A 25,525-nucleotide genomic window follows, 5' to 3' on the forward strand; every position below is an offset into this window, starting at 1 on the left:
CAACAATTTGCAGTATTATAACTAGTAAAAAGTAAGCTAATCTGTAATGACTCATTGAGACACCCATGATGGAACCACCCGCATCAGATAGCACCAAATTTATTTCTCTATATTTTTGGGAGATCCAACTCCCAGAGCAATTGACAGAAAAAAAATAACCAGCCCATCCTCAGAGCTGCAATGCTAAATCTGGCTTCTGAGGTGAACCAATCTGGACACTAGAACTAGGTGAACCCGTTTGCCGAAATCTTACATTTAGATCAGGAGTAAACGGAAAAGAATCATGCTTATGGTGCATTGATTAGAAAATAATAGCAAAAATAATGAGGATGATGAGAATGGTGGTGACAATAGATCTGTATGGGATACGATACGAGTGAATCATAGAGAACAGAAGAAAAGAGCAAGCATACCTAGCTAAAAGGTTAAACAACTGATTGATCATAAACTTGTGAGAGAATCTCAATATATTAATATTCCTAGCTAGATGAGATTGTGTGTGGCAATTCATTCAGGTTTATTATATATGTATTTGTTCGCGCTCACCCTTTGCGTGATCTTGGTGCTGTGTAGCATTGAAATAAAGAAAGGCAACAACAAAAGAATGAGCCCTAAAAAATGGAACTTACGTTTTCATGCATCACTTACGTCTCTTTTTTCCTTTATTTTATTTTAAGACGTCTACACAATTTTTCCCCCAAATAAGTGAATTATTGTGACATTTATCTCAATTAGATAGATGACTTTTGGGTTTTTTTTTATTATTTAATTTTTTATAGAGAAATCTATCTTCTATTTTGATGTTCTCTTAAACCATTTTTCAAATGGAAAGTACAACAAATTTTAGGAGATAAGTTGTTATTGGTTTCAATTTAAACTCATTACTAAAATTCTTTTTTTACACACCTGTCAATAACAACCAATAATAATCTGCTATTTATGATTTGTTATGAAATTGTATATAAACTTAGCGTATTGGTTTAAGAAATATTTCTAGAAGTTTTTTATGGAAAAATAAAAAAGTAATTTTTTTACAACTTTTTATATTTTTTTATAAAAAGTATATCAAAACTATCATAAAATAATTTATAAACAAATATCCTAAGTTCACCTATTAACCAAACCCATAAATAAATCAAAAATTATATATTTTTTTTGGAAAAGGCCCACTTAGGTATAAGATTCTTATTTTCTCTTCTTTTCTTCTTTACGGGCAGGTCCATTTGGGCTTGATCTCTTTGCTTCAGACCAGGCCCATTTAGATTTGGTCTCTTTTTGTTCGGGTCAGGTCCGGAGTTAAACACAATTGGGCTTTCTTCTTCTTCTTGTTCTGCTTTTTTTTCTTTTCCTAACCGGGTCGACCCGGCTTAGTGTTTCAAAATATCAGTTTGTTGTCTCTCCTTTTGGTTTGTTTCTCCTTCATTTCTCTTCTTACCAGAAATTTTGATATTTTCTTGTGTTCTCTTTGATTTTGAATGGAACGTAATTGGTTTTGTTAAGATTGTTTAGAGTTTTGATTTAGGATTTTGAGAGTTTCCACACTTGAATCTGTCAATGGGGTGGGCACAAGTTCATGAACTACCAAGTGTTTGAAAATATTCTTTTATGAGGGAAATTTCACATGGGTTTGTGTTTAGGTACAGAGTATGTGAGTGGGTCTCTTGAAATTTTACTTGTCTTGCCATTTCTTTGCTCTTTTTTTTTTTTTTTTAAATAGAAATTTTACTATAACATAATCTATGTGTGTGTAAAGTTCTCTCCTGAAAACTTGAACCCCAGCCCTTGTCCCATCTTGAAGTTTATTTAGTTTGACTTGTTAGCATGTGTTCTAAATAAAAAATAAAAAAACTATTTTGACACATCAAAAACTTACTTTATCTATTTTAACAAACCACTTTAGAATATACTCTACATCACATCTTCTATTTCTTACCACTTTATTATATAAATATTCTTTCTTAATTCTTTTTTAATTATTTCTTTTTGCTTTCTCAAGACCAACGATCATTAAAGACTACCAAAAATAGAGAAATTATGAGCATCTAAACATAAGAAAGAGAAAAAAAAAAGTATGAATAAAATGTAGTCAAAATATTTATAGCATACTTGTCCGTGCACTTCTATTATTTAGGATTCTATTGTAGCAAATGTCAAATAAATTTAGTATTTGACATATCATATGAAGGTGATTTTTTGTGTTTAATATGCTAAATTTTAACATTTAGCACACATGATGCTAGTGCTCTTTTTAGAGAAAAAAATCATTTGGTTTATGGGTTGCTTTGATCTAGAGGATTTTGTTTAATTATTTTTCAATTTTGTTTGCTTGATGTCTTTTACTGTCTTGGTGAGTGGTGTCAATGAAATAAATTCATGATTTTGAAAACTTTGTAGTAACTTCTTGAGCTTGGAGAAAAAAATCTTGGGAGTGCAAGACCCATTCTTAGACCCTAGGAGTACTAAAGTTCCTTCTTTGTAGTCACGGGTGATTATTGGTCCACGTTTTTCTTTGGTTCTTTGCCTTAAGTGTGAATGAAATGAACGTTGATTTGGAATTTTCTTTTGATGATTAGCTTCAAGGTGAATGTATGTTGGTGGTTTAGATTATTGCATTCTAAAGTGTTCCAAATTTTAACAAAATGGTTTCAAGAATTTTCTGATAAAAATGGATTTTTAGAATTGTCTGAGAACAGTATCGTTTTTTTAAGATAAAAATTATTCTGATAATTGAGTACCTTTACGTATTTACACACCAAACATAAGATTCGGCGTAAGAATCTTAAAAAGTATCTCGATGTTGGATTAATTTGTGACAAATATGATCCCCTATCACTTAAACCTAAAAATTGGATATATTAATCTATACAAAAATTCTCCATAGTCAGTCTGTAATGACTCCTTGAGACACCCATGATGGAACCACCCTCATCAGATGGCACGGCAATTTATTTCTCTATATTTTTGGGAGCTCCAACTCCCAGAGCAATTGACAGAAAAAAATAACCAACCCATCCTCAGAGCTGCAATGCTAAATCTGGCTGCTGAGGTGAACCAATCTGGACACTAGAACTAGGTGAACCCGTTTGCCGAAATCTTACATTTAGATCAGGAGGAAACGGAAAAGAATCATGCTTATGGTGCATTGACAATCTCTGCCAAGATGCTTGCCCATCAGGTACTTGTGATGTTCCATGCGACTTGAGGCCAGAGCCCAGGCCTAATAGATTTCCAGAGTCTGTTCTCGCAATTTCAGAGAACCTGGCTTCATTCGATTCGATATCATTTTGGGTCACTTGGTACATGGTAGTCTTGCCACTTGAATTTATGCCAGGCATTTGAGAACGCACTGAAGTATAATCAGAATCAGATGTTCCGGTTAATGAGGCAAGTCTAACCATCCTAATTTGGGATGAAAAATCAGACCCAAAACCATCATTTAAGCCATTGATATCAGTGGTAATTATGGGTTTCTGCTGAACCCGAAAAGGAGGCACGGATTTTAGCCCACCAATGCTGCTGTTCAGTGAAATCAACTCACAATGGGAATCTATGTCTGTACTTTCAAAGTCTTCTTGACCTTGCGACAAGAATCCATTTGCAACAACAGTGTTTAAGCTGGATGTGCGGTGATGTAATGCCTTGCTTGTATCATTATCTGGTATTGAGCCATCTGAAAATTTCTCCTCATTAAATAAAGACTGTTGCTGCTTTGGTGCCTCATTTTCTCCTACCCATCCAGGACCAAACTTGAGTCCAGCGGGCAAAACCCTTTCAATTTTCTGAGAAGCAATCTTCCACACTACAGGTCCAAGGCCTGCAGCAAATCGAGTTAGGCTTCTTGCATAACCATGCTCGAAGTGTAGACCTACCTGATTTAGACATTTACATTAGAAAAAATTGTTACAAACAGGCAATAATATAAGGCAGGTCCACAAACAACAATCACACATTAAATTGAGACAAGTAAATGTCATTCTTTCTTCTTATTGTTTTTTTTTTTGGGGTACAAGTGGCAATCAGACCATCTTCGCAATATACAAAGCCAAAAACTTGCCAACTTCATGCTCTTTTCAGCAATCAAATTTTGCTATAGCATTCAGAAAAAGACATTTGCACCCCCCCCTTTTCCCCAGCAGCAAGGACACGAAAAATAAAGAAAGAAAAAACAACAAACCCTTGTACATACCGCCATCAGTTGCTTCAATTCTCCTTCGAGGGTGGCCAAGACAGATGGCCCATGCCCAGAATCCAAGGAATGCTGATAGGTGTCACGCCTATTCTCATCTACTGCAAATTGCTTCTTCCCGTACTTCAATACACTTTTCAAAACAGAAGCTGCAATCCAAGAGAAAATTAGCTTGGCAATTGACAGAAAAGCTAGAATTTTGAAACATTAGAGAAGAATAGATGGTGTATCATGTATATTTATAAAGCAATAAAAACCAATTCAAAACTTACCTGGAAATTCATTCTCCCATTCAGACCACCAACTAGTGCCTGTTTCACTGTTCAAAGACCCATGGGAGGCCCTGACCAATGCATCAACAGGAGGGGACTTGTATGAAGTTAACCCTTTTCTTAAATTGTAAGTATTGGAACTCCCTGCATTACCTCCTCCTGATGCAAGAGTTGCATCTGGGGAAGGCTCTGGACAAACAAGCTCATAGGGAGATCCACTAAGGGACTTCTTCAGGTTCTTGCCTGGAGGCCTGCCTCTCCGAACAACTTTGGGTTGTGGCTCATTATCATCACTCTCTTGCCTCAAATTTTCAAAGTCCTTTTTTGCCAACTCTTGCATAGAACGTGCCTAAGAAAACAGTAAACTTTTAATAATGCAATAAAGAGAAACCCAAACCAACCAGAAATGAGAATACAAGTACAGACATGACCAAACCTGTCTAAAAAATACAGTATCTGGAGCATTGTACTGCATTGCATTTGTACAAATTAGGAGCACGTCTTTCTGCACAAATTAATTAGTAAAGAATTTCAGATTCTGCTGAGTTGACGAAGAAAACAAGTCTTCACTATAACCAAGAGTAAAGGAAACTAACTTCCCGTTGTACAGGATTAAGGTACAAGGACATTTCATTACATTTTTAATGTCTGGAATCAAAAAACAGCAAAATCCCATGTTGTCGGTGCACTTTTGTTCACCGATACCAGACAAAAGCCATTTTATAATCATATTTTTGCACTAGAAAATACTACACAAAAACCACTAGCTACAACAGTAGTAGCCGGTTATCAGAGTTGTTGGACTATATGATCCATGATGTACAAGAACATTTGATTAAGACAGCCTGTGCAATCCCTGGAGCCCGGATCATTTCATATATTAATTAGGTTTCACTTTATATTTTACCAGTAGTTAGTGTAAGGCCATACAGCAAGTTCTAATGAAATAACAAATGTGGGTTATCCTTAAGTTTCCTAGTTGCAGATTCCTTTTGCCGTCTTTGCAGCCTAAAGTTGAATTGAATTAGTTCCTCCTTTTTCCAGTCGTCAATCATACAACAAAATATACAATAATTTGTTCCAAATAATGATTCTTGAAGACACTGAAATTAGCACATAATATTTGTTACAGTGCATTGAAAACTACTACTAGAGAAATTTACAGGAACAATCAACAACTAAAGGCCAAAAGAACACAACTGAAAAACTAATCTAGAGAAAAACAAGATGAAGTATATTTGCAGTATTCCAATAATAATCAATGTCAAAATGACCTAGAAAACATGATATGTTGGCAAAGAATTAACTGACTGTTAAAGATCATTCAACCAATCTTATCAACTATGCTGCAGGAAATCCCAGATCAAAAACTACAAATACAGTAAGTGGTCCACATACACATCACAAACTCTTCAATGCTTTTTGTCCCATTTCACTATTGGCAGCAGAGTATATTGCCAAATCACATTCCCAGAGAAAACAGACAAATCCACATTGACAGATTTGATGTATTTTTTTAATCTCAGTACATAACTTCTTAGCATTGGTAAGTCTAAGTATTGGCTTCTACAATTCGCATATACATTTACCCTGGGGAGCTTTCTGACGCAAACTAATATAACTTTTAATCATTACACCCGAGAGTAGTTCTTTGATGGGACAACTACAATCAACAGATCAATAAATTGATTCTTTCTTCCAACTCCTTAGCCTGTTTATTTGCTACTCCTTTCCCACTGCTTCTAAGATAATACAGTACAAAAGCAACACTTTCAAGACTCGTGATAGGAAGCCCTGTTCTTGAAGTAATGATGTGTTTGACAATTCTTTCATGCTAGAAAATCCAAACTAGTCTTTATCCAAAAAATAAACAAATTTAAATAAATAAATAAATTTTCAAGTGAGCTGAATGCATGAAATTGAAGGTCATAATAGAGGATATTTTTGATAACTCAATGGTTGGGGGAGGGCAATTTGGACTTTGGATGTCTCAACTAGAAACACCAAGCAGTGCCAGTTGAGCTACACCCTACAAGGCTCTTCGCATGTCATGAAGAAGGATACTATTATAACAAGGCATAGTCACAAGAAATTTTTTTTTTTTTTTTTTTTTGGGGTTTTGTTAATTCATGACTTGATAAACAAACTGAGGAGCGAAGGCATGCAAGCCCACGTTTTCAGTGGACAAACACAGGCAAGAACATAAAATAACTAAAAGAAAATCTATGACCTACATAATAATCAAAACTGAATTATAAATCAGAGATTAACTTTTATGCAACTCTGATAAAATGTCACCCAAAACCAAAAACAAAGAGAGTGAAGGTCACTAGTTCAAAATTTTAAAAATCTCCCCTTTCACCTCCCCTTGGCACCAAAACTTACTTATCTGAAAAATAAACAACTTACACATGCGCACACATATTTGTGTGTGTGTTTGCAGAAAATGCTTTTCTAAAACCAACCTCAAACTGTTCCAAGTTGGCATAAGCTCCGCCATCTAATTTCTTCCTCACGGTACCAAAATCCATTGGGTTTTCAACGATGTCATGGTAATCAGGAAGCTGTGAGGAAACAAATTTACAACAAATCAACAAAAGGGTATTCAACTATCACACAGAACTCCAAAAATTACCCAGTAAAAACGCATCACCTCTTCAGGATCCACAGGCTCCGAGAATACTCCATGAGTGTCCTTTCTACAACATAGTTAAAACAAACCCAGTTAGAAACCTAAACCAAAAAAATTCAAAGCCCAAAAAACATAGAAGCTAAAGTAAATAAATATAAATAAATAAAAACACACACTTTTGAAGCCTGTCAAGGATGAACACCAACAACTTTTTGTCTGGCAAAGGTGTCGTGGGACCAGACTCCACCTGCGAACCTGTCCCTGTAAAAAATGTGACCATTATTATTAAATTTACTCTCACTATTTGTAACAAAAGACAAAAGAAAAATCAATCACTACAAAAAAATTCCACACAATGCCTTTTTAGCAAAGAACTGAGATTGATTGACAGTTCGATACCATGAATGGTGTCTGTCGCTTTCCAAACCTTTTCATCCTGCAAAAACCAATCCCAATATCAATGGTGGAAAATACCCACAAAAAGAAAATTAAACCCAAAAGAAAAAAAAAAATCATTGCATAAAATTGATAAATACTTTCTGTCATTATTACCAAAAAAAAAAAATTAATAATTGAATGGAAAGTTTTTTTTTTTTTTAGGGGAATTTGATTATAGCTTAAGGTTAAAGTTTCGCTAATATATTTTATTAGAAGTGAATTTAACAAATACACGGATTATATTTTCTTTTAATATCTTCCATATTTGTAAAGTTTTAAAAAATAAAAATTTAATAGTTATATTATCAATTAAATATTTAAATTTCAAGTTGCTATAGTATAAAATTATGCTTAAAAATAAAATTATAAATCGATCAGTTAAATAGCATACGATTCACACCATTTTTTAAATTTTTTTTTTTGAGTGTGAAGAGCATAAAAATTATTCAAACCCAACACGTGCCAAAGCGTTAACATCACATGACCTTCACACCGCGTCGCGTAATTCACACATGCCGACTCTCCCAATCCCCCAATTCCCAATATCCCCAAACACACCTTATTGAGTTTTTTTTTAACCGAAAAAATAATAAAAAATATTTGAACGGTCCGTTTGGAGATAAAGAAAAAGAAAAAGCAAAGAGAATAAAAAAAAAAAAAAAAAAAAAAAAGAAAGAAAAGAAGAGCAACGAAAATGGGCGAAGTATCATCAGGAACAACCATGACGATGCAACAGCAACAACAGAACAATCAGGCGAAGAAGAAGAAGAAGGGTCGCCCTTCTCTCTTAGATCTCCAAAAGCGCTCTCTCAAACAACAACAACAACAACAACATCATCAACAAAGAAACCCTAATTCCTTCAATTTAAGCTCTAACCCTAGCCGTCGCGCCTCTCGCCGGAACCCTAACTCTGGCTCTGTTTCCGGCGAAGACGATAACGACGGAAGCGGCGGCGACGACGACGACGACGAGCGCAAAGAAAAGAAGCTCAAGCTCCTTCACGGCCTCAATTCTCATCCTCAATACCCGACATTGTTGCCGAACTCCTTGTCCTTTACTTTGAACCCTTACGGCTCTGATCTCCCCCCGAATTCGAATTTCGACGACAATCTCGAGGCCGACATCAAACGCCGCAAGATCACCGCCGTCAATCTCGGATCTGATCCAATGGTGATTGATCAATTTTGCATATTAATAAATCAATTTTCAATTTTTATTATTTATTTCAAACCTCAAAAACAAAAAACGTTTTTGAAAAAAAAAGGCGAGTGTTTGTTTGTTTCTGTTACCGTTTGTTGTTTTTGGATTCCGCGCGCAAATTTGTAGATTTATCTTTTTTGGTGGGTTGGTGGGCTCGTTGAATCGGTGAGTGGATAGATGAGTTTTTGAGTTTGACTCGGTCTAAATTTATTTAGTACTATTATTCTTTAATTTTTATTGATTTCTGGGTGCCCTTTCACTTTTTTTTTTTCTTTCTTTCTTTTTTTTTTCAATTTTATTTCCTAATTTAATTTATATTCTTATATATTGTCTGTATTAATATTTATACACAAAGACAAACAAGCACTACCCATGTCTGGAAGAAAAAAAAAAGAAGCTTGAATTTGTCTTTTCTTTGATTATTTTCCAGTTTTTTTTTCCACACCTGTACTTTCTCTGCTACTAGTTAACTTTTTTATGTAACTTTGAACTTTCCATTCAATTATTAATTTTTTTTNTTTGTATAAATATAGCAATTAAAACCTATTTCTCTTTCTTATTTAAAAAAAAAAATGTATACTCTTTTTTACTAACAAAATATTATATTTATAGAAAAATATACTACCCAAATTATAGAAAAAATGATACTAATTTTTTACTGTAATAGACACTGTAATATAATAGTTATTCTTATAGTTTAGCTATTCAATAGTTTAATTATATTTTTATTACAATAAATAGTTATTCTTTATGAATAACTGTTTTTTAAAATGAAGAATAACTATTTATCTCTAAAAAAAATTTAATTTGTGTATTTGTTAAATTCACATCTAGTAAAAATATATTGAGCAAAATTGTAGGCTACAATCAAGTTTGTAAACAAACTTTTGTTCCTATATTATACTTCATTTTCTTTTATCAAAGTTTAATACGACACTCCTCTTCCTTTGGATTTGTGTAAATATAACAGTTAAAATCTATTCATCTTTCTTTAAAAAAAATGTTTATACTCTCTTTTACTAACAAAATATTCTATTTATAGAAAAATATATTACCCAAATTATAGAAAAAAATAACACTCATTTTTTACTGTAATAGACATTGTAATGCAATAGTTATTACTATAGTTTAGTCATTCAGTAGTTTGGTTATATTTTTATTATAATAAATAACTATTTTTTAAAATAAGAAATACATATTCATCTCTAAAAGGGATGTAATAGTTATTTCTTAGTAAGTGTATTAATTTCTAAAATTAATATACTTTCAAATAAGAAAACTTTCCATATGCACATAACAATTATAAAAGTAAAAAATCATAAAAAAATAACTAATCTCACTTTCAAATTTAAAAAAATATTATTTTAAAAAAATATAATTATATGAGTCAGATATTTCCTAAAATATATATTAAGTTTGTTTCAAAATGCTTTCATTCTATTGTCTTTAGAATTCTATTATTATGTTGTCACCAAACAAATTAATAACAATAAGTATTACATTACACCATCTTGTATTCCTTGTAATACCTATTCATATTCTTATGTAATTACCGTTACAGTCTATCAAACATGCCCTGATTTGTAGATGAATGGCATGCATGTATAATAATATTTTGTTAAAATAAAATATTATCATTGCATTTACACAAATTTCAGTAATAATTTTTTATTATAAAAAAAAACTTGAATAAAGACGAGTGTAAAGACTTGAAAAATGGCCTAAACACTTAGAACAGTGGAACCTAGTACTTTAAGCTCAACACAATAAATTTGTAAGAGAATAGGTTTTCCAAGTCAACTGCAATACTAAGTAATTACAGGCTTGAGAATAACTAGATTGACATAGTTAATATAAACACAAGAGACACAAATTCAATGTAAATTGTTCATTAGGCAAGTCCAAGGAGAGGTTGTTCATTAACAGTAAAAGCTAATATTTTTACAATAGGGTCTTTATTTCTCTCTCTTTCCTTTCTTTGTAAAATTTTCTCATCCCCTTCTTCTAGAGGGGTTCCTTTTCATTATATAGTCATTTCTATTGCATCTCAACCTTCCTTCTGTACGTCTCAGGGGAATAAATTGGATGCTTGTCTCGTTAAGACCCTTTTGGAGGTAGTAGAGAGAGTTGTGAGCTGTGGAGTCACTGTTCAAGTGTCTTTTCCTCATAAATGCAGCTAGTTCAGTTGGTGCAATGCATTAAATGTGGAGGTGATAGTCACCTTCCCAGATATTTCCTCTTTTCGTTGCTCGCACGACTCTAGTGTCTTTCATAGTGCCTTACTTTCTGGTGCAATGGGCTACATAAGGTACTCCTGAGGTACATTTGCTCATCAAGCTCCTTGGACGATGGGCTAGTTGGCCTCCTTTCCTCGGACCTCTTACTCCAAGTTTTAGTCTCGTTCTGAGTGGTCTTGACATCTTCTCTCCTCGGTCTTAGCCCACGTGTCAGACGTAGGTTGACTCATGTGTGGGCTTTTGATCATCCTCAGGCAGGGCCTATAGGCCTTTAAATGTTTTCAGATCATTTACTCTCACAATTGGCATAATATTTTATGTTTAGGAGCGTGTATTTTCTTAAATGTGGAATCAAAAATATATTTAATTATTGTTGATATTCAAATTTTTTTTTATATAGTATTAAGATCAAATCATAAAATAAGAGGCCAAATTGACTTTGATATCAAAATAAAGACGTGTTGACCAGCACAAAAGTGGGCTGATAAGCAATACCCCAAAATATCTACATAATGGATGGGCCTTTAAACGGAAAAGGACAAAGCAACAATAAACGTGGTAAGTGTGCTGGAGCATGCGTGGCAATTAGTTTTACCAATCTTACACTCTATCAGCCCACTTTCTTTTTTCCTTTTTCTTTTTTAGAAGGCTACCATCAGCCCACTTTGACTTTCATTATGAAATTCTCCTAGATTGGAAGATTTGAAAATGTGGATATATATGAGAAAAAGAGATTATCCCATGTTATTATCCCTTTTAAAATTACTAGTTAGGGCGGCACGTGCTAGCCATTAAAAAAATAAAGTAGTGATTAGGATCAATTTTAAATTTTATTTGTATTATAAAATAAAGATATAAATAATTCGATTTTTAAAATACATAGCGATTTAAGTTAATCAAAAGAGACATTAATTTTAAGAATTTTGATAATTATGTTATAAAAAGTTAATCTCATTCGTATAAGACCGTGACAGATCCCAGTCTAATATTTTATTATTTTATTTTGACCTATAACTTACACCTCAATAATTGTGAATATATTGTAATAACAACAATATGTCACGACATTTTTAGCTGTGCTAGATCTCGGTATGATATATATATATATATATATTTTTTTTTTTTGACCCATAAGGAATTGACACATTCGTCACAACATTTTCACAATATCTCTATGTATACATTGTACTTAATTACAATGTAAATTTATATTGTAGACACAAAAAAAATTGGCAAGTTTTGTACACATTTACAAAATTTGTACAATATTTACCATTTTTTGTGCAAATGTGTATAATATTAACCACTTTTGTGTATTTACAATGTAAACTTGCATTGAAAGTACAAAGTAAACATATAAAGATCTTAAAAAAAAAACAAAAAACAAAAACAAAAACAAAACAAAGCTTAAACCAACTAGCATACTTTGAAGGAAAAAAAAAAAAAACAAACAAACAAAAAGTGCACCTCACTAATTGAATAAACCAAAAAAATACTATACATGAACCTTTGGCTCTTCTTATATAGTTAATAGATATGCCAGTTTACATAAATATTAAAAAAAAAAAAAAGTCACTGTAACTACAGTACAACTTGGTACTGTAGCTATAATGCCGCTACTCACGAAGCCAAATGTACAGTGCCAAAGCACTGTACACGTCAATAATTGTAAAAATATTATAAAATTTGTTGTATCAATATAACAATATATACACCAGCTTATATAAATATTTAAAAGAAAAAAAAAGAAAAAACACAAACCAATTACCTAAAAAAAAAAAAAAACCTGGCTGCTCATGAAACCAAATGCACAATGCCAAAGCAAGTACTGTACACATCAATAATTGTGAAAATATTGTGAAATTTTTTGTGTCAGTATAACAATATATATACCAGCTTATATAAATATTTAAAAGAAAAAAAAAACATAAACCGATTACTTAAAAAAAAAAAAAAAAAACTTAAGGCACTGTAGCTACTATGCTGCTGCTCACAAAACCAAGCACAATGCAAAAGCACTGTAGTGGCATTGCCATTTTTTATATATAGAAATTTGTTGTGTTAGTATAACAATATATATACCAGCTTATATAAATATTTAAAGGAAAAAAAAACGCAAACCGATTACTAAAAGAAAAGAAAAAAAAAAAAAACAAACTTAGCTATAGTGTCACTGCTCACAAAACCAAGTACAGTGCAAATATTGTGAAATTTGTTGCGTCAGTATAACAATATATATACCAGCTTACATAAATATTTAAAGGAAAAAAAAAAAAAAAAACCCTTAGCTACAGTGCCGCTGCTCACGAAACCAAGTACAATGCAAATATTGTGAAATTTGTTATATCAGTATAACAATATATATATTAGCTTACATTAATATTTATAAAAAAAAAAAAAAAAACTTTAGGGACTGTAGTTATAGTGCTGGTTAACTAAACCAAAAGCATTGTATATAAAGAAGAAAGGAAAGACAAAAAAACAAAAGCACAAAACAAACCGAAAAATTTATATAAAAAAAAGAAAAAAAAAGAAAAAGAAAAAAGACTCACGAAACCAAAGTACTGTTGCCACTACAATGCTTGCACAGTGCAAACACACTGAGTGCACAGTGCCAAAGCACTGTAGCAACATAGCGGCTTTTTATATAAAGATATTGTGAATTCCAGTTAGCTTAATTTATAAAGACTTTGATAGTTGAATAAGAGATTTGAGTTTCAATCCCCGTTTACATAAAAAAATAATTGGTGTCTTGGTTTGATGATAAAGAGCTATCATCAAGAACGGATGCCATAAATTGAAACTTTCTCAAAAGTTTGGAGTAAATTGAAATAATAATTTTCCATCTAATTCCATTCATTAGTAAATGGATTCACTGCTCATCGACTTGGGCGAGCATCATGGGGAAAACAAATTGTGCCATAGTTGGTTTCCTTGATGTCCAAAATGAATTGCAAAATCATCCCTATTTCAATATCACATTTTTAAGCCACAACCATAGTATATGCCAGTTCTGCTTAGAAAAATAAATGAAAACTATTTCAAAATGTAATATATTTCTCTATATGATTGCTTGTTACCTTGCATGATTCATATAAAAAACAATAAGGTAAACAACATGGTTATTGGGATGGTCCTAGGTGGCTAACCTTTAAAAATAATAAGTGTTAAAGGCATAAGATATAAGTATAATAATTAAACAATAATTCACCTAGTACAATATAACCGTAGGTTCCAACAACTAAAGTTTGGTTGGAGGAATTAGGATCAAGAAGTCCAGTTGTGCCAAAATCAAAGATAAAAGTTTCTAGCTCAGAGTTCAATAGAATATTGTTGCTTGATATATCATGATGAATAACCACTAGTACGCATTCATGATGCATGTAAGATAAGGCATGTGCTATGCTTTTGATGATAGGGATGACAATTTTGCCCTGCCTTGCTCCGCCCCACCTTGCCCCTTGCGGGTTTTCCCCGCCCTGCAAAGGTGGTGGGACAAGGATGGGGCAATATTTTGTCCCCACACCCCGAGGCGAGGCGGGAATGGGTTTAGTATTTTTATCCCCGCCCTGCACTAATAAGGACTATAATTGTAAACTTAGTAAACCTTAAATCACTAATATTTAAAGTGAAACACAAGAGTACAAAACATGAGATAAAATATTTTTTATTCTAAAACCCTATTGCTATTGCTGCCTTCTGACCCATCCCTCTTCTCTATAGTCTATACGTGTTTTTCAAGTTTCAAGCCAGAATCCACTCCACTCCAAGTCCAAGACGTTGCTTTTAGGTTCATCTCATTCACTATCTTCCTTTTGTTTTAGTGTTTCTTAAATCAATTTTTTTCAATTTAAATTTTGGTTCTTTTTTTCTTTCTAAAATTGGTATTTTTGTTTATAGCTATTGAAGAAGCACAGTTGGAAGGAAAAAAGGATGGTCACGTAGTGCTTCCAGTAGGTAGTAGGTTTGTTTCTTATCATATTCCAATTGTTTCAAATTTTTTTTTTTTTGAACATTGTTTCATGCTTCCAATAGGCAGTAGGTTTGGGCACACTTGGATTTCATTATGTATTAGGCAATTTGAAGCTAGATGTGATTCATTATATGTTCGGCCCCACACTTGCTATTAGGTAGTTTTGAATTATGTTGTTACGTATTAGACTATTTAAATACTTTGTTTATTTAAATGCTTGGATTTTAAAACATTTTGTTTTGTTGTGATTTATATTATTGTAACAAATATTATATATATATATATATAATTGTATTAGGGGTGGGGGTCCCCACGGGGCCCCAATGGGCAGGGATGGGGCAAGGTAGTTTGCCCCGCACCTCAAGGCGGGGCGGGGATGGGGAAGGGCAACAACCATGTGGGGCGAGGACGAAGATCCCATCCTCCAGCCCCGCCTCACCCCATTGCCATCCCTATTTGATGATGTTCATCCTCTTAGTGGGGATGGGGAAGGGCAACAACCATGTGGGGCGAGGACGAAGATCTCATCCTCCAGCCCCGCCTCACCCCATTGCCATCCCTATTTGATGATGTTCATCCTCTTAGTCCAATCCAATTCCATTTGCTTCAACATCATTGCTTAGGATACAAAATAAGCTTCCCCTTTCCATGTATTAATAAACCAAAAACATGCATTGTTTATGCAAGCAATAACCATGAAGTTTCACAATATTTCGATGCCTAATTTCTGTTAACATCTTTACCTCGTTCTTGAAACTCTTGTCAAAAGTTGGGTCCTTAGCCTCTAAGCGATGAAGTTTTTTTCAATGCAACAACTTTTCCGCTAGGAAATTGTGCTTTGTAAACACTACCATAACCACCTGTTCCAATGCAATATCTAATGTCAAAGTCCTCTATGACCTTAATGATCTCTTCATATGTAATTTTTCCATCATAATTCCATATTGAGAACATGTCCCCATTTTTTGCACTCCTTGTCTCTGGTTGTGTTTTTCTTAACCCGACATTGAGCGTGAAAAATATACCCAATAAGTAAAATTGCAAAGAAAATGGTAAGGGGAACCAAAATTTTTACTTGGAGCATGGTTTGAGAGGTTGGAGGGCAATGAGTAAAACCTTTGATATCGCCACATAAATCCTTATTGCCAAAAAAATCGTTCGAATGCATAATTTTGGAAAATATCTGGGATTCGAGTATTCGACCCTCCAAAAAATTGTATGACAAGTTAAATTGAGCTTTGTTAATGAGAAAAAGGCGAATGTTGCCCGTAAGGTTATTGTAGCTGAGGTTAACATAAATTAGGAAGGACAGGTCTCTAATGCCAGAGGGAACAGTTCTGGTTAAGTAGTTATGGCTTAAAAATAAGGAGTTTAACAAGGAGCGATAAGCCAAAGTGGAGGGGATTTGACCAACTATCTTGTTATTGCCAAGGTTCAACTCAATCAAACTCTTCATATTGCCTATTTCTAGGGGAATGGAACCGTTGATATGATTTGAATCAAGAAAAAAATATGACAAATTCGTTAGCAATCTTATTTCTGATACTATAAAACCACTAATCCCATTAAAAGACAAATCCAAATCCTGGAGTTTTTTGTGTCTGTCCTATGAAGCATGCCTCTCAAGTTTTCTCTCATATAACAGACTAGTTACTCTTTTTTTTTTAAAAAAAATCTAAATCTAAATCCAAAAAGAAAATAAGAATTAAGTAAAACTATCCTCATCACCCAATTATTCTTCCGCAGTTCTTAAATCATACAGGCTCAGATCTATACAAATTTCATCTTTCATTGTTCAATTATGTCTAATACACTGAGAAAAAAATCTTTTTTTTGAACCAATTGTGAGAAAAGCCCAGAAAATGGTTTATTGAGACAAATAAAAGCAAGCTCAAAGTCTCAAACATGACAAGTCCCTATCAGTTATCCTGCAAAATTTCCTCAACAAAGGACGTGCTAATCCAAGCATTAAAAAAAAGTTCCTAAGGCCTAGGGGAACAAAGTTTTCCAATACATTATGAGACATTGCAAGCAATTTACAAGCCTCAAAATTGGTTACATATTATTCATCACGTGAAATTATTGGTAGGAATTAAAGTTCGTGAGAGTAATATTATACAACAAATAGAGAATAAAGTTCACAGTTTGCTCTTGGGGTCTTGAACTATTTAGCCTCTAACCTAAACGACTATTAAATGGTTTCAATTATTAAGTTCCAAATTTTATGGATTAGATTTGGCCCCGTATCGATCTAACCTAAATTATTTAATGATAGCGCATACACCTTTTAAAAGTCTTTATGCCCTGCAGCTAGGTTTGCGATTATAGTATATTTTTCTAAAACATGTGGCATTTTGGTTTGAGCCAACCTAAATATTAAAATTGTATGTTTGTTCCTAAAAAAAAAAAAGGGGATAAATGTTTCACATTACTTAAGAGAGTGTGTTGTGGCATTTGGTCTGAGCCAACCTAAATATTAAAATTGTGTGTTTGTTTCTCAGAAAAAAGAATGGATAATTGTTTCATATTATTTAAAAGAGTGTGTTGTGTGTAATATAACTTACCCCACCCTCCCTTATCATGGCTTTTGAGTGGAATTGTGGTGTGTTTTTGTATTAAAACCCCTTTCCCTCTCTCTTGTATGTGTGTGTTTGTTTCTCAAAAAAAAAAAAAAATGGCATTAGCAAATGTAATTATCTGTCGCTTTGAATTGACATACTACTATATTTGATTTAATTTTTAAGCATGTTTTCGGCTTGGATATCTAATTATATATTAGTTGTTGATGTGGAATATTTGTTTTTAACTTAAAAGAGTTATTATAAATGGCTTAGACAATTGATTCAATCTCCTAACTCGGTATATTTTCACAAAATGCAACAAGTCCATTTAAATTTATATTTTACAAATATAATATTTTTCTAGGCATTTATAAATATGTTAATATCAAGTGTTATGATGAATTGGGAATGAAACTAATGGGGGATGTCTAGTTCCAATTTCGAGTTAGATATTATATGTGCTTGCTCTATTTCTATTTCTTTTTTCTTTTCTTTTTTTTTGAAGTTGAAGCCCTTTTTCGGGCCATTAGTTTGGATGGCTTGGATATTTTTATATCACATCAAGATATAAAAGAAGGTGGGCGAATCATCAAATCTAACCCTTCTCCTATAAGATGGTCCTCTTCTTTTTCCTTTTTAATCAAGGAGGATAATAGAGAGAGAGAGAGAGAGAGAGAGAGAGAGAGAGAGAGAGAGAGAGAGAGAGAGAGAGAGAGAGAGAGAGAGAGAGAGAGAGAGAGAGAGAGAGAGAGAGAGAGAGAGATCACCTAACATAATTTTTTTATGAATGTTACAACACTCAATATAACTTTTAGAGCATTCACATCAGTCTGACCAAATTTTTCGGTCTATTTTACACTAAAAACCTACTTTTTCTATTTTACACTACCACATTTCCAAAATACCCACATCAGTTTGTCTATTTTACAAATTTATTCTACTTAAATAATATTATTTATATTTATTATTTATTTATTAATATCTATTTATTATTATTATTTTCACTTTCCACACTTTTTTTTTTTTTTTTTTTTTTTTATAGTTCTCTTAGCTGATTCTCTCTTTCCCTCACTCTTTCCTTCACAGCCGCCTCACTTAGCCAGCCGTCGCCGCTAAGCCAACTCGCCACCGCTGCCACCTTAACCCTCCGCCGATTCAGCCTCCCTCTCGCTTTTGCCCTCCCTCTCTCCTTCACCCTCCCTTTTTCCTCCACCATCGACCCTTTGTCTTCCACCCTTAATCGACGACCCTTCGCCTCCCACCCCCAACCGACGACAGCAATAGAAGATTCAGTGGTAGCAATGGAAGACCTGATGGCAGCAAATCCAGCTCTGTTGGGCTTTTCACATGAGTTTTCTGTTGAGTATGGTTTAGGCTAGGTTTTCTGGTGGGTTTGGACTATTTTTGGGTTGGGTTTTCCGGTGAGTTTTGATTGATTTTGAGTTGGGTTTTCCAATGGGTTTGTCTTGATTTTGAGTTGGGTTTTCTAATTGCTTTTTCGTTGATTTTGGGTTAATTTTCTGTTGATTTTGGGTTAATTTTCTGTGCTAGGTTGTGGTGTTTGTTGATGGTACTGGGTTTGGTGCTTGGGTGATTATTTCTTCTTCCTTCTTATTCTACCGTGTTTGGTTGTTGTAGACATTGGGGAAGCTGCTGGTTGTTGTAGACGTAGAGGAAGAGAAGTAGTTTGATAAAGGAAAGAGAAAAAAAAGAATAAGAAAATCATTTGCACAGTAACCATGCATATATGCACGGTTATTATTTATTTGCAAAGTAGTTATGTATATTTGCACATTTTTACAAGTACTGATGTGAGTGTTTTTGGGGTTAAAATATGTAAAATTGGGCACTTTTTTGTATTTTGCACATTTTTGCAACCATTGATGTGGTTGCTCTTAATTGAATATTTCCCTTCTATCATTAAATTGCATATTTTCATTATTCTTAATATGTATGTCAAATTTTGTATTATTTTGAATGCTAGTATTTACTATTTGATCAATAAAACTATTTTTTATGTATATTTTTTTAATTAAAAATTTTAAAATTTCACAAAAACAGAGGATATTTGGCAAAATATAATATAACTGCAGACTTGTCAAAATACACATTAAAAAAAAAAAAAAATCTATAGTTACAATGATAAAAGATGAGCTTTCGAACATTGATTCATTTAATTAAGGAAAACAGGTCACAGTATTACTAAGTGAAGAATCTTTATATCCAATAACATTAACAAAAGTTATATTAGGGATAACTTAGACTATAATCTGTTAGGTATAACTTAGACTAAAACCTACATATATATGTTATATTGTGTGTTGTAAATAAAAAATTAAAAAGAAATGGATTTGCATGAACCATAGCAAAATGAAGTTGTCACATCACATCATGACGCAGTACTGCATTTCATATGAAAGCTTACCGATTGGCTTGTACGTGTAAATTTGTATCAACTGTGTGCTTTGAACGTATCCAAACAATTAATTAATTAAAGCAACCGTAGCACCGTTTAGTTGGGGAAGAAATTATTAGGATATTGAACCAAATGAAGACCTGTGCATGGATGGATTTTTCAATTTAGTTGTGAGTATGAATTAGTGATTTTATTTATTTATTAAGTTTAGTAGCTTCTTTATTTATGTATCTATTTTTAAAAAAATTAAAAATTTTAAGTGCAATTTTTATTCCCGTGGATAATTAATTTTTAAGTGCAATTTTTATCCATTTTTTTATTATCAAATAATCAAATCAATTTTAATAAAAAAAATCCAAGTGCACACTTAATATGAGCACTTCAAAATTAAATGCATGGTAATGAAGGGTCATTAATTAATTGATTAAGGAAAATACTAACGAGTGCCCTTAGGACACTTGTTAATAATTTATTTAAGGAAAGTTTTGATATTACTTTTATGGAAAATAAAAAAAATGTCAAAATATTAATTAATTTTTTTTTCATTTCCCATACAAACTTTCTTTAAATGAATTATTAACCAGTGTCCTAAAAGCACTCGTTCGCATTTCCCATTAATTAATAGGATTAACTTTCTATGCTTAAATTTACTATAAGGGCCATCGGGCCGAGTAATGATTTCAACTCAAGGACGAAGATAGATTAAAAGTTATTAAGACACGTGTGGAAGAAAAATTAATTATATAAATAATAATATATACTGATAAATAATAAATAAATATAAACTCAATTCATTGCATATCAATCAACTTAAGAAATTAATCTAAAAAAATAAAAAATTAGACATGTAATTTGCTTACTCAAAGTAAATTAGAAAATAAATCAATATAATGTGTTAAGAGTATGGCAATTTACACAAGATGAATTAAAACAATGCAACATAAAATTAAAGAACAGGAAAAATAGAAGAAGATAGAGAATTCAGTAGTTAACACCTAGGGTTGTTTGGAGTCGACACCAAATAAAAGAAAGCCACAATGTACCAGCACGTAAGGTTGGTATTGAGTTGGCATCATGACCATTGAGACAATGTCATTAAAAATAAAATTTTCCTTCTACTTCCCACATCAATAATATATCCAGAAAGTTGCATAGATTACATTTATTAAAAAAATTATTTTGAATTTACTTTCTAGGTTCGTTTAGAATCCGTTTATTTTACTGAAACTAAAATTTATTTTGCTGAAAGTACTGTAAATAAAAATAAAAGTTAGCTGAAATAGTACAATTGAACTTATGAATAGTACTAAAAAGTGCAGTGGGACTCATATATAGTAACAAAAATAAGTTAAATAGTAAAATAAGTTAACAAAAATAATTTTTGCCAAACCGATAACTAGGACGCAATTTTTTTTTTTTTTTTTACGAAAATCAAGGTTTTTTTTTTTTTTTTTTTTTGGGGTTTAAGAATCACTTTATAATCGAGACAACCATTTCATGGCGTCCAAAAAACCATACATCAACACTCGGATTACAAAAATGGCAGCTTGGATAACTCTGGACGCATCAAATATTTTAGTGTCGGCGCCTCTGGTTTCTGAAAGTGAATGCCTACTTTACTCACCAAGTCCATCACCGGTTTTGCGGTTTCCTTTTAATGCTTATCAGTTATCATCCAAAAACAAAACTAGGTTAAACCCGGCTGGGGCAACCCTTTACCCTTATCTTAATAGGCATTGAATTTGAGGATATATTAATAATTTACACGTATAACATACGGAGTTGATCACGGTTGTCGATTGCATTTAATTAATACTTAAACTAATTTGAGGATATATTAATACGTATAACATACGAAATTTGAGGATATATTAATAATTAAACTAATTTGAGGATATTAGTTTGATATCACGGTTGTTGATCAAGTACCTTTGAATATCACCAAAGGATTAATTTATCGCTTCCGATGTTGTTAATTGCATTTAAGTATAAAATATAGGAATATTTTTTTAGAATACAATATTTTAACACATACATGAGAAGAGGGAAAAGAATGTTTTAAAAAAACTGACAATAGTATATTACATCTTTTAAAACTTTAAACAATATTATATCTTTAATATATATTTTTTGTTAAATGCAAATTTTGACAAATCCACAATTTAGACTACACTTTCCTCTTATTGATTATTATACATTTCATACTTGTAAAATTTCAAGATGATGGAAACTAATAGCTATCTCATCTATGAAAAGTTTAATTTTTAAGTTTTTATATTTTAAAAATCTGCATAAATGATAAGTTTATAGATCAAATAGTAAATAATATCCTATTTACGTGATATTTGACATTTGTGTTACGAATATAGAGAACATATAATTTAATAATGGAATTTTCAAAATATTAATTCTTTAAAAGTTATCAAGTGATAAAAAAAAAAAATGTTTAAAATTATACTACATGCAACTTGATCTAACAAAAGTCAAATACTTGCCTTGTAGATGATTTCGGAGTATTTTTAATTTGTAGATTTTTATTTTATAAAGGGTAAAATGGTTTTAGACTGTCCTACGTATGAGAATTTTTGAACAGGCCATGGCCACTTGTTTTGTATAAAGTATAAACCACAATAACTCAGAGATGCGGCAGTACCTAATTCAATAGCCTATAAAGTCAGTACAACGTGTAATTGTGGTTAAAGCCGAAACGCATGCAAAATCAGTTGATGGTCAAGTGAACGTTAACTTCTTCCACATTCTTATAACACCAGAAGGTTTCTTCAGTTTCGGTAGTGAGTCTAGTGACTAAAGGCCAAGCTTTCAAACTCTATCAAAACTCAGAATAAGCTTCATAGTTTAGAACAATGTGTATAGCTGCGTTTGCTTGGCTAGCCCACCCGCTATACCCCTTTCTTCTCTTGCAAAATAGAGATGAATATCACAACAGGCAAGCTTATTAATTTTGATTTGTCATTTTATTTTTCTTTCTATACTTTGGTTTAAATATTAGTATAATGAGATCGGTATTTTTTGTGTGCTTGAAGGCCTACAGAACCATTGGCTTGGTGGGAAGGTTGTGAGATACTAGGAGGCAGAGATGAGGTTGCAGGAGGCACATGGTTGGCTTGTTCAAGAGGAGGGAGGGTGGCTTTTATAACAAACGTGTTGGAGCTTCATACTCTCCCCGAGGCAAAGAGTCGTGGAGACCTGCCTGTGCTTTTCTTAGAGGTATACATGTGGCCGACCTTCGTTGTGACTTGTGATTAGTCTGTTAAGAATCCATAACATGCTCCAAAGTTTTGGATTTAGGAGTTTTGGGTGTAATAAAACAAAAGATACTCCTACCGCTAAATAAACCTAATAACTAGTCATTTTATCTACTAATCTTGACTGTAAAACAAGGAATCCTTATCCACTTCTTACAAAGGGAAATTGCTAAATAGTAAATTCCGACTTCTTGACATTCACTCAAGGGGAAAAAACTAGGCTGCCCCTTTGTTATTGACTCAATTTCGTAGTTGGTTCACTTTTTATTTCTAACATGTAATGATTGCAGAGCACAAAGACTCCCAAGGAGTTTGCAGCGGAACTGATTAAAGAGGCCCATCAATACAATGGATTCAACCTTATTGTGGCTGATACCTCTTCCAAAACCATGTTTTATGTCTCCAACAGGCCGAAAGGAGAACCCACTCTCATGCAGGAGGTTTCTCCGGGCATTCACGTGCTTTCAAATGCAAAGCTTGACTCCCCATGGCATAAGGTTAGAACAGAACATGTACTCTTTTTATTCAAAATAGAACAAACACAATGGAAAAGGAAAAATACATACTGCCAAATTGGCTACTAGGATTAGCATTTTTTATAATAACATTATAGGATGGACAAGACAAGAAGAAGAAAAAAAATTCAATGTAGTTTAGGCAACTTAAAACACAAGTTATGCAGAAAATGACGAATGATTTAAGAAGCCTCAATAAGCTAAACAACACAAATAATGTAGCTTAAATATGAAGATATTTCTTCCCTACGTACCATGGATTGTTGTTTCTTATAGCATGGTTTGAAAATAAGATTTGCAACGTGTTTCATTCTTAATCTCCAACACATCAGAACAAAAGAACACTTCCTATATCTGGCTCAGTATATGTCAGCAGAGTCATCCAGCAGAGCCAGAGTATCATCCTGCATACTACATTGTTTAACCCTAAAATAACATGTATAACCAAATAAACAATCAACTTTTGCCTTTTTCTTTTTTAAATTCTTCAGGCTCAACGCTTAGGACTGAGTTTTAAGGAACGGCTTGCTAAACATGGCAAGGGTGAGATACCTTTGAAGGAGATGGTTGAGAAGCTAATGAGGGACACAGTTAAAGCTGATGAAAGCAAATTACCTCATATTTGTTCCCTAGACTGGGAGTTCAACCTAAGCTCCATATTCGTTGAAGTTGACACCCCACTGGTAAATATTGTTAGCTAATATACAATTCCCACACAGGGAATTTCTAAGTTTTACTCATCCCTCTATCTTCTGATGTACAGGGACTTTATGGCACTAGGAGCACTGCCGCATTAACCATAAAAGCCAGTGAGGAAGTTAGCTTTTATGAGATGCATCTTGACAAGGACACATGGAAGGAAAAAACTGTAAATTACCAAATTCAGAGGCTGAAGTCATAAATGGAGAGAATGCAACTGAAAGCCAGCGCCTGAATAAGAGATTGCCCATCTATATACTCACATGTATGCAACAAGCCACTTTGTTGATGTATTTTGTAAATACATAAATAAAGGCCTAACATAGGCATATTTATATCATAACATACTCCCAAAACCAATAATCAAATTAAGAAGGCAATTAACTACTAACAATAATCAAATTAGAAGACAATCAATCATGGATCTCGTGTTCAGAAACTTAGCCATGGAAGTGCCTTTTCTGCAGGGTGGGGTTGGTGGGGGGGAACCCTAGGGGAATTGCACATATGGAAACACCCAGTCAAGCAGACAAGCTGATTGATTGTGTCTATGGTAGGAATTTTTTGCACCAAGAAACCAGAAACTTGAACAATGAAAATGAATTGCATAAATGCAGTAATCCAATTTAGCCATCACTGTTCTGGGGATACAAACTGTTCCGTAAATGTGGGTGCATTTGATAGTCTCTGCCATTACTGACAAACTAATGGCATGGGCACCATTTGATTGGAATATGTGAATCTGGAAGTTATTAGAGGTACCCAGAGTAACACAGAATATGAAGATAAAATAGAGAAAGAAAAGCAATATTTTTTTTCTTTGCTGAGCAAAAGAAAAATGCCTACCTCTAAATTACCATTTTCAAAGATTAGACACTGTAATAAATATAAAAATTATCAATTCATGTGTAAATTGGTCTAAAACAAAAGAAATTTTTGGAATTATCCAAATTTTATGAATATGGTTTTGGGGAAACTGAAGAAACTAACCATTCCCTAGAATGAAACAATTGATATATATATACCTCATTACAGTCAATTGTAATTATAGAAACACAGACATTCATAAAATAAACCAAGACATAAACTAGCAAATAGCAATCTACAGTCCTACGTGTGCAATGAAACA

The 25,525-nt window shown here is 32.9% G+C and overlaps 2 protein-coding genes across 3 annotated transcripts; one reads left to right on the forward strand and one right to left on the reverse strand.

Annotated features, from left to right (window-relative positions):
* Positions 1–2,771: 2,771 nt before the first annotated feature.
* Positions 2,772–7,619, reverse strand: LOC112016187 (uncharacterized). Of its 2 annotated transcripts, XM_065766042.1 has the most exons (8): positions 7,490–7,619; positions 7,267–7,351; positions 7,112–7,157; positions 6,924–7,022; positions 4,895–4,963; positions 4,459–4,807; positions 4,187–4,335; positions 2,772–3,869 (listed from the first exon to the last, which is right to left on the reverse strand). In XM_065766042.1, exons 4-8 carry the CDS (start codon positions 6,987–6,989, stop codon positions 3,015–3,017), a joined length of 1,488 nt encoding a protein of 495 aa, XP_065622114.1. In that variant the 5' UTR covers positions 6,990–7,022; positions 7,112–7,157; positions 7,267–7,351; positions 7,490–7,619; the 3' UTR covers positions 2,772–3,014. The 2 variants fall into 2 exon arrangements, with proteins under 2 accessions (XP_065622114.1, XP_065622115.1); XM_065766043.1 differs by lacking the exons at positions 7,112–7,157; positions 7,267–7,351; positions 7,490–7,619 and having other exon boundaries at positions 6,868–6,982.
* A 14,983-nt stretch (positions 7,620–22,602) lies between these two features.
* Positions 22,603–24,813, forward strand: LOC112016195 (uncharacterized). The gene is made up of 5 exons (XM_024048719.2): positions 22,603–22,863; positions 22,961–23,144; positions 23,473–23,679; positions 24,189–24,380; positions 24,461–24,813. Exons 1-5 carry the CDS (start codon positions 22,781–22,783, stop codon positions 24,596–24,598), a joined length of 804 nt encoding a protein of 267 aa, XP_023904487.1. The 5' UTR covers positions 22,603–22,780; the 3' UTR covers positions 24,599–24,813.
* The last annotated feature ends 712 nt before the right edge of the window (positions 24,814–25,525 follow it).

The sequence above is a fragment of the Quercus suber genome, unplaced genomic scaffold, assembly GCF_002906115.3.
Source record: "Quercus suber isolate HL8 unplaced genomic scaffold, Cork oak 2.0 scaffold_676, whole genome shotgun sequence".
Taxonomy (NCBI): Eukaryota; Viridiplantae; Streptophyta; class Magnoliopsida; order Fagales; family Fagaceae; genus Quercus; species Quercus suber.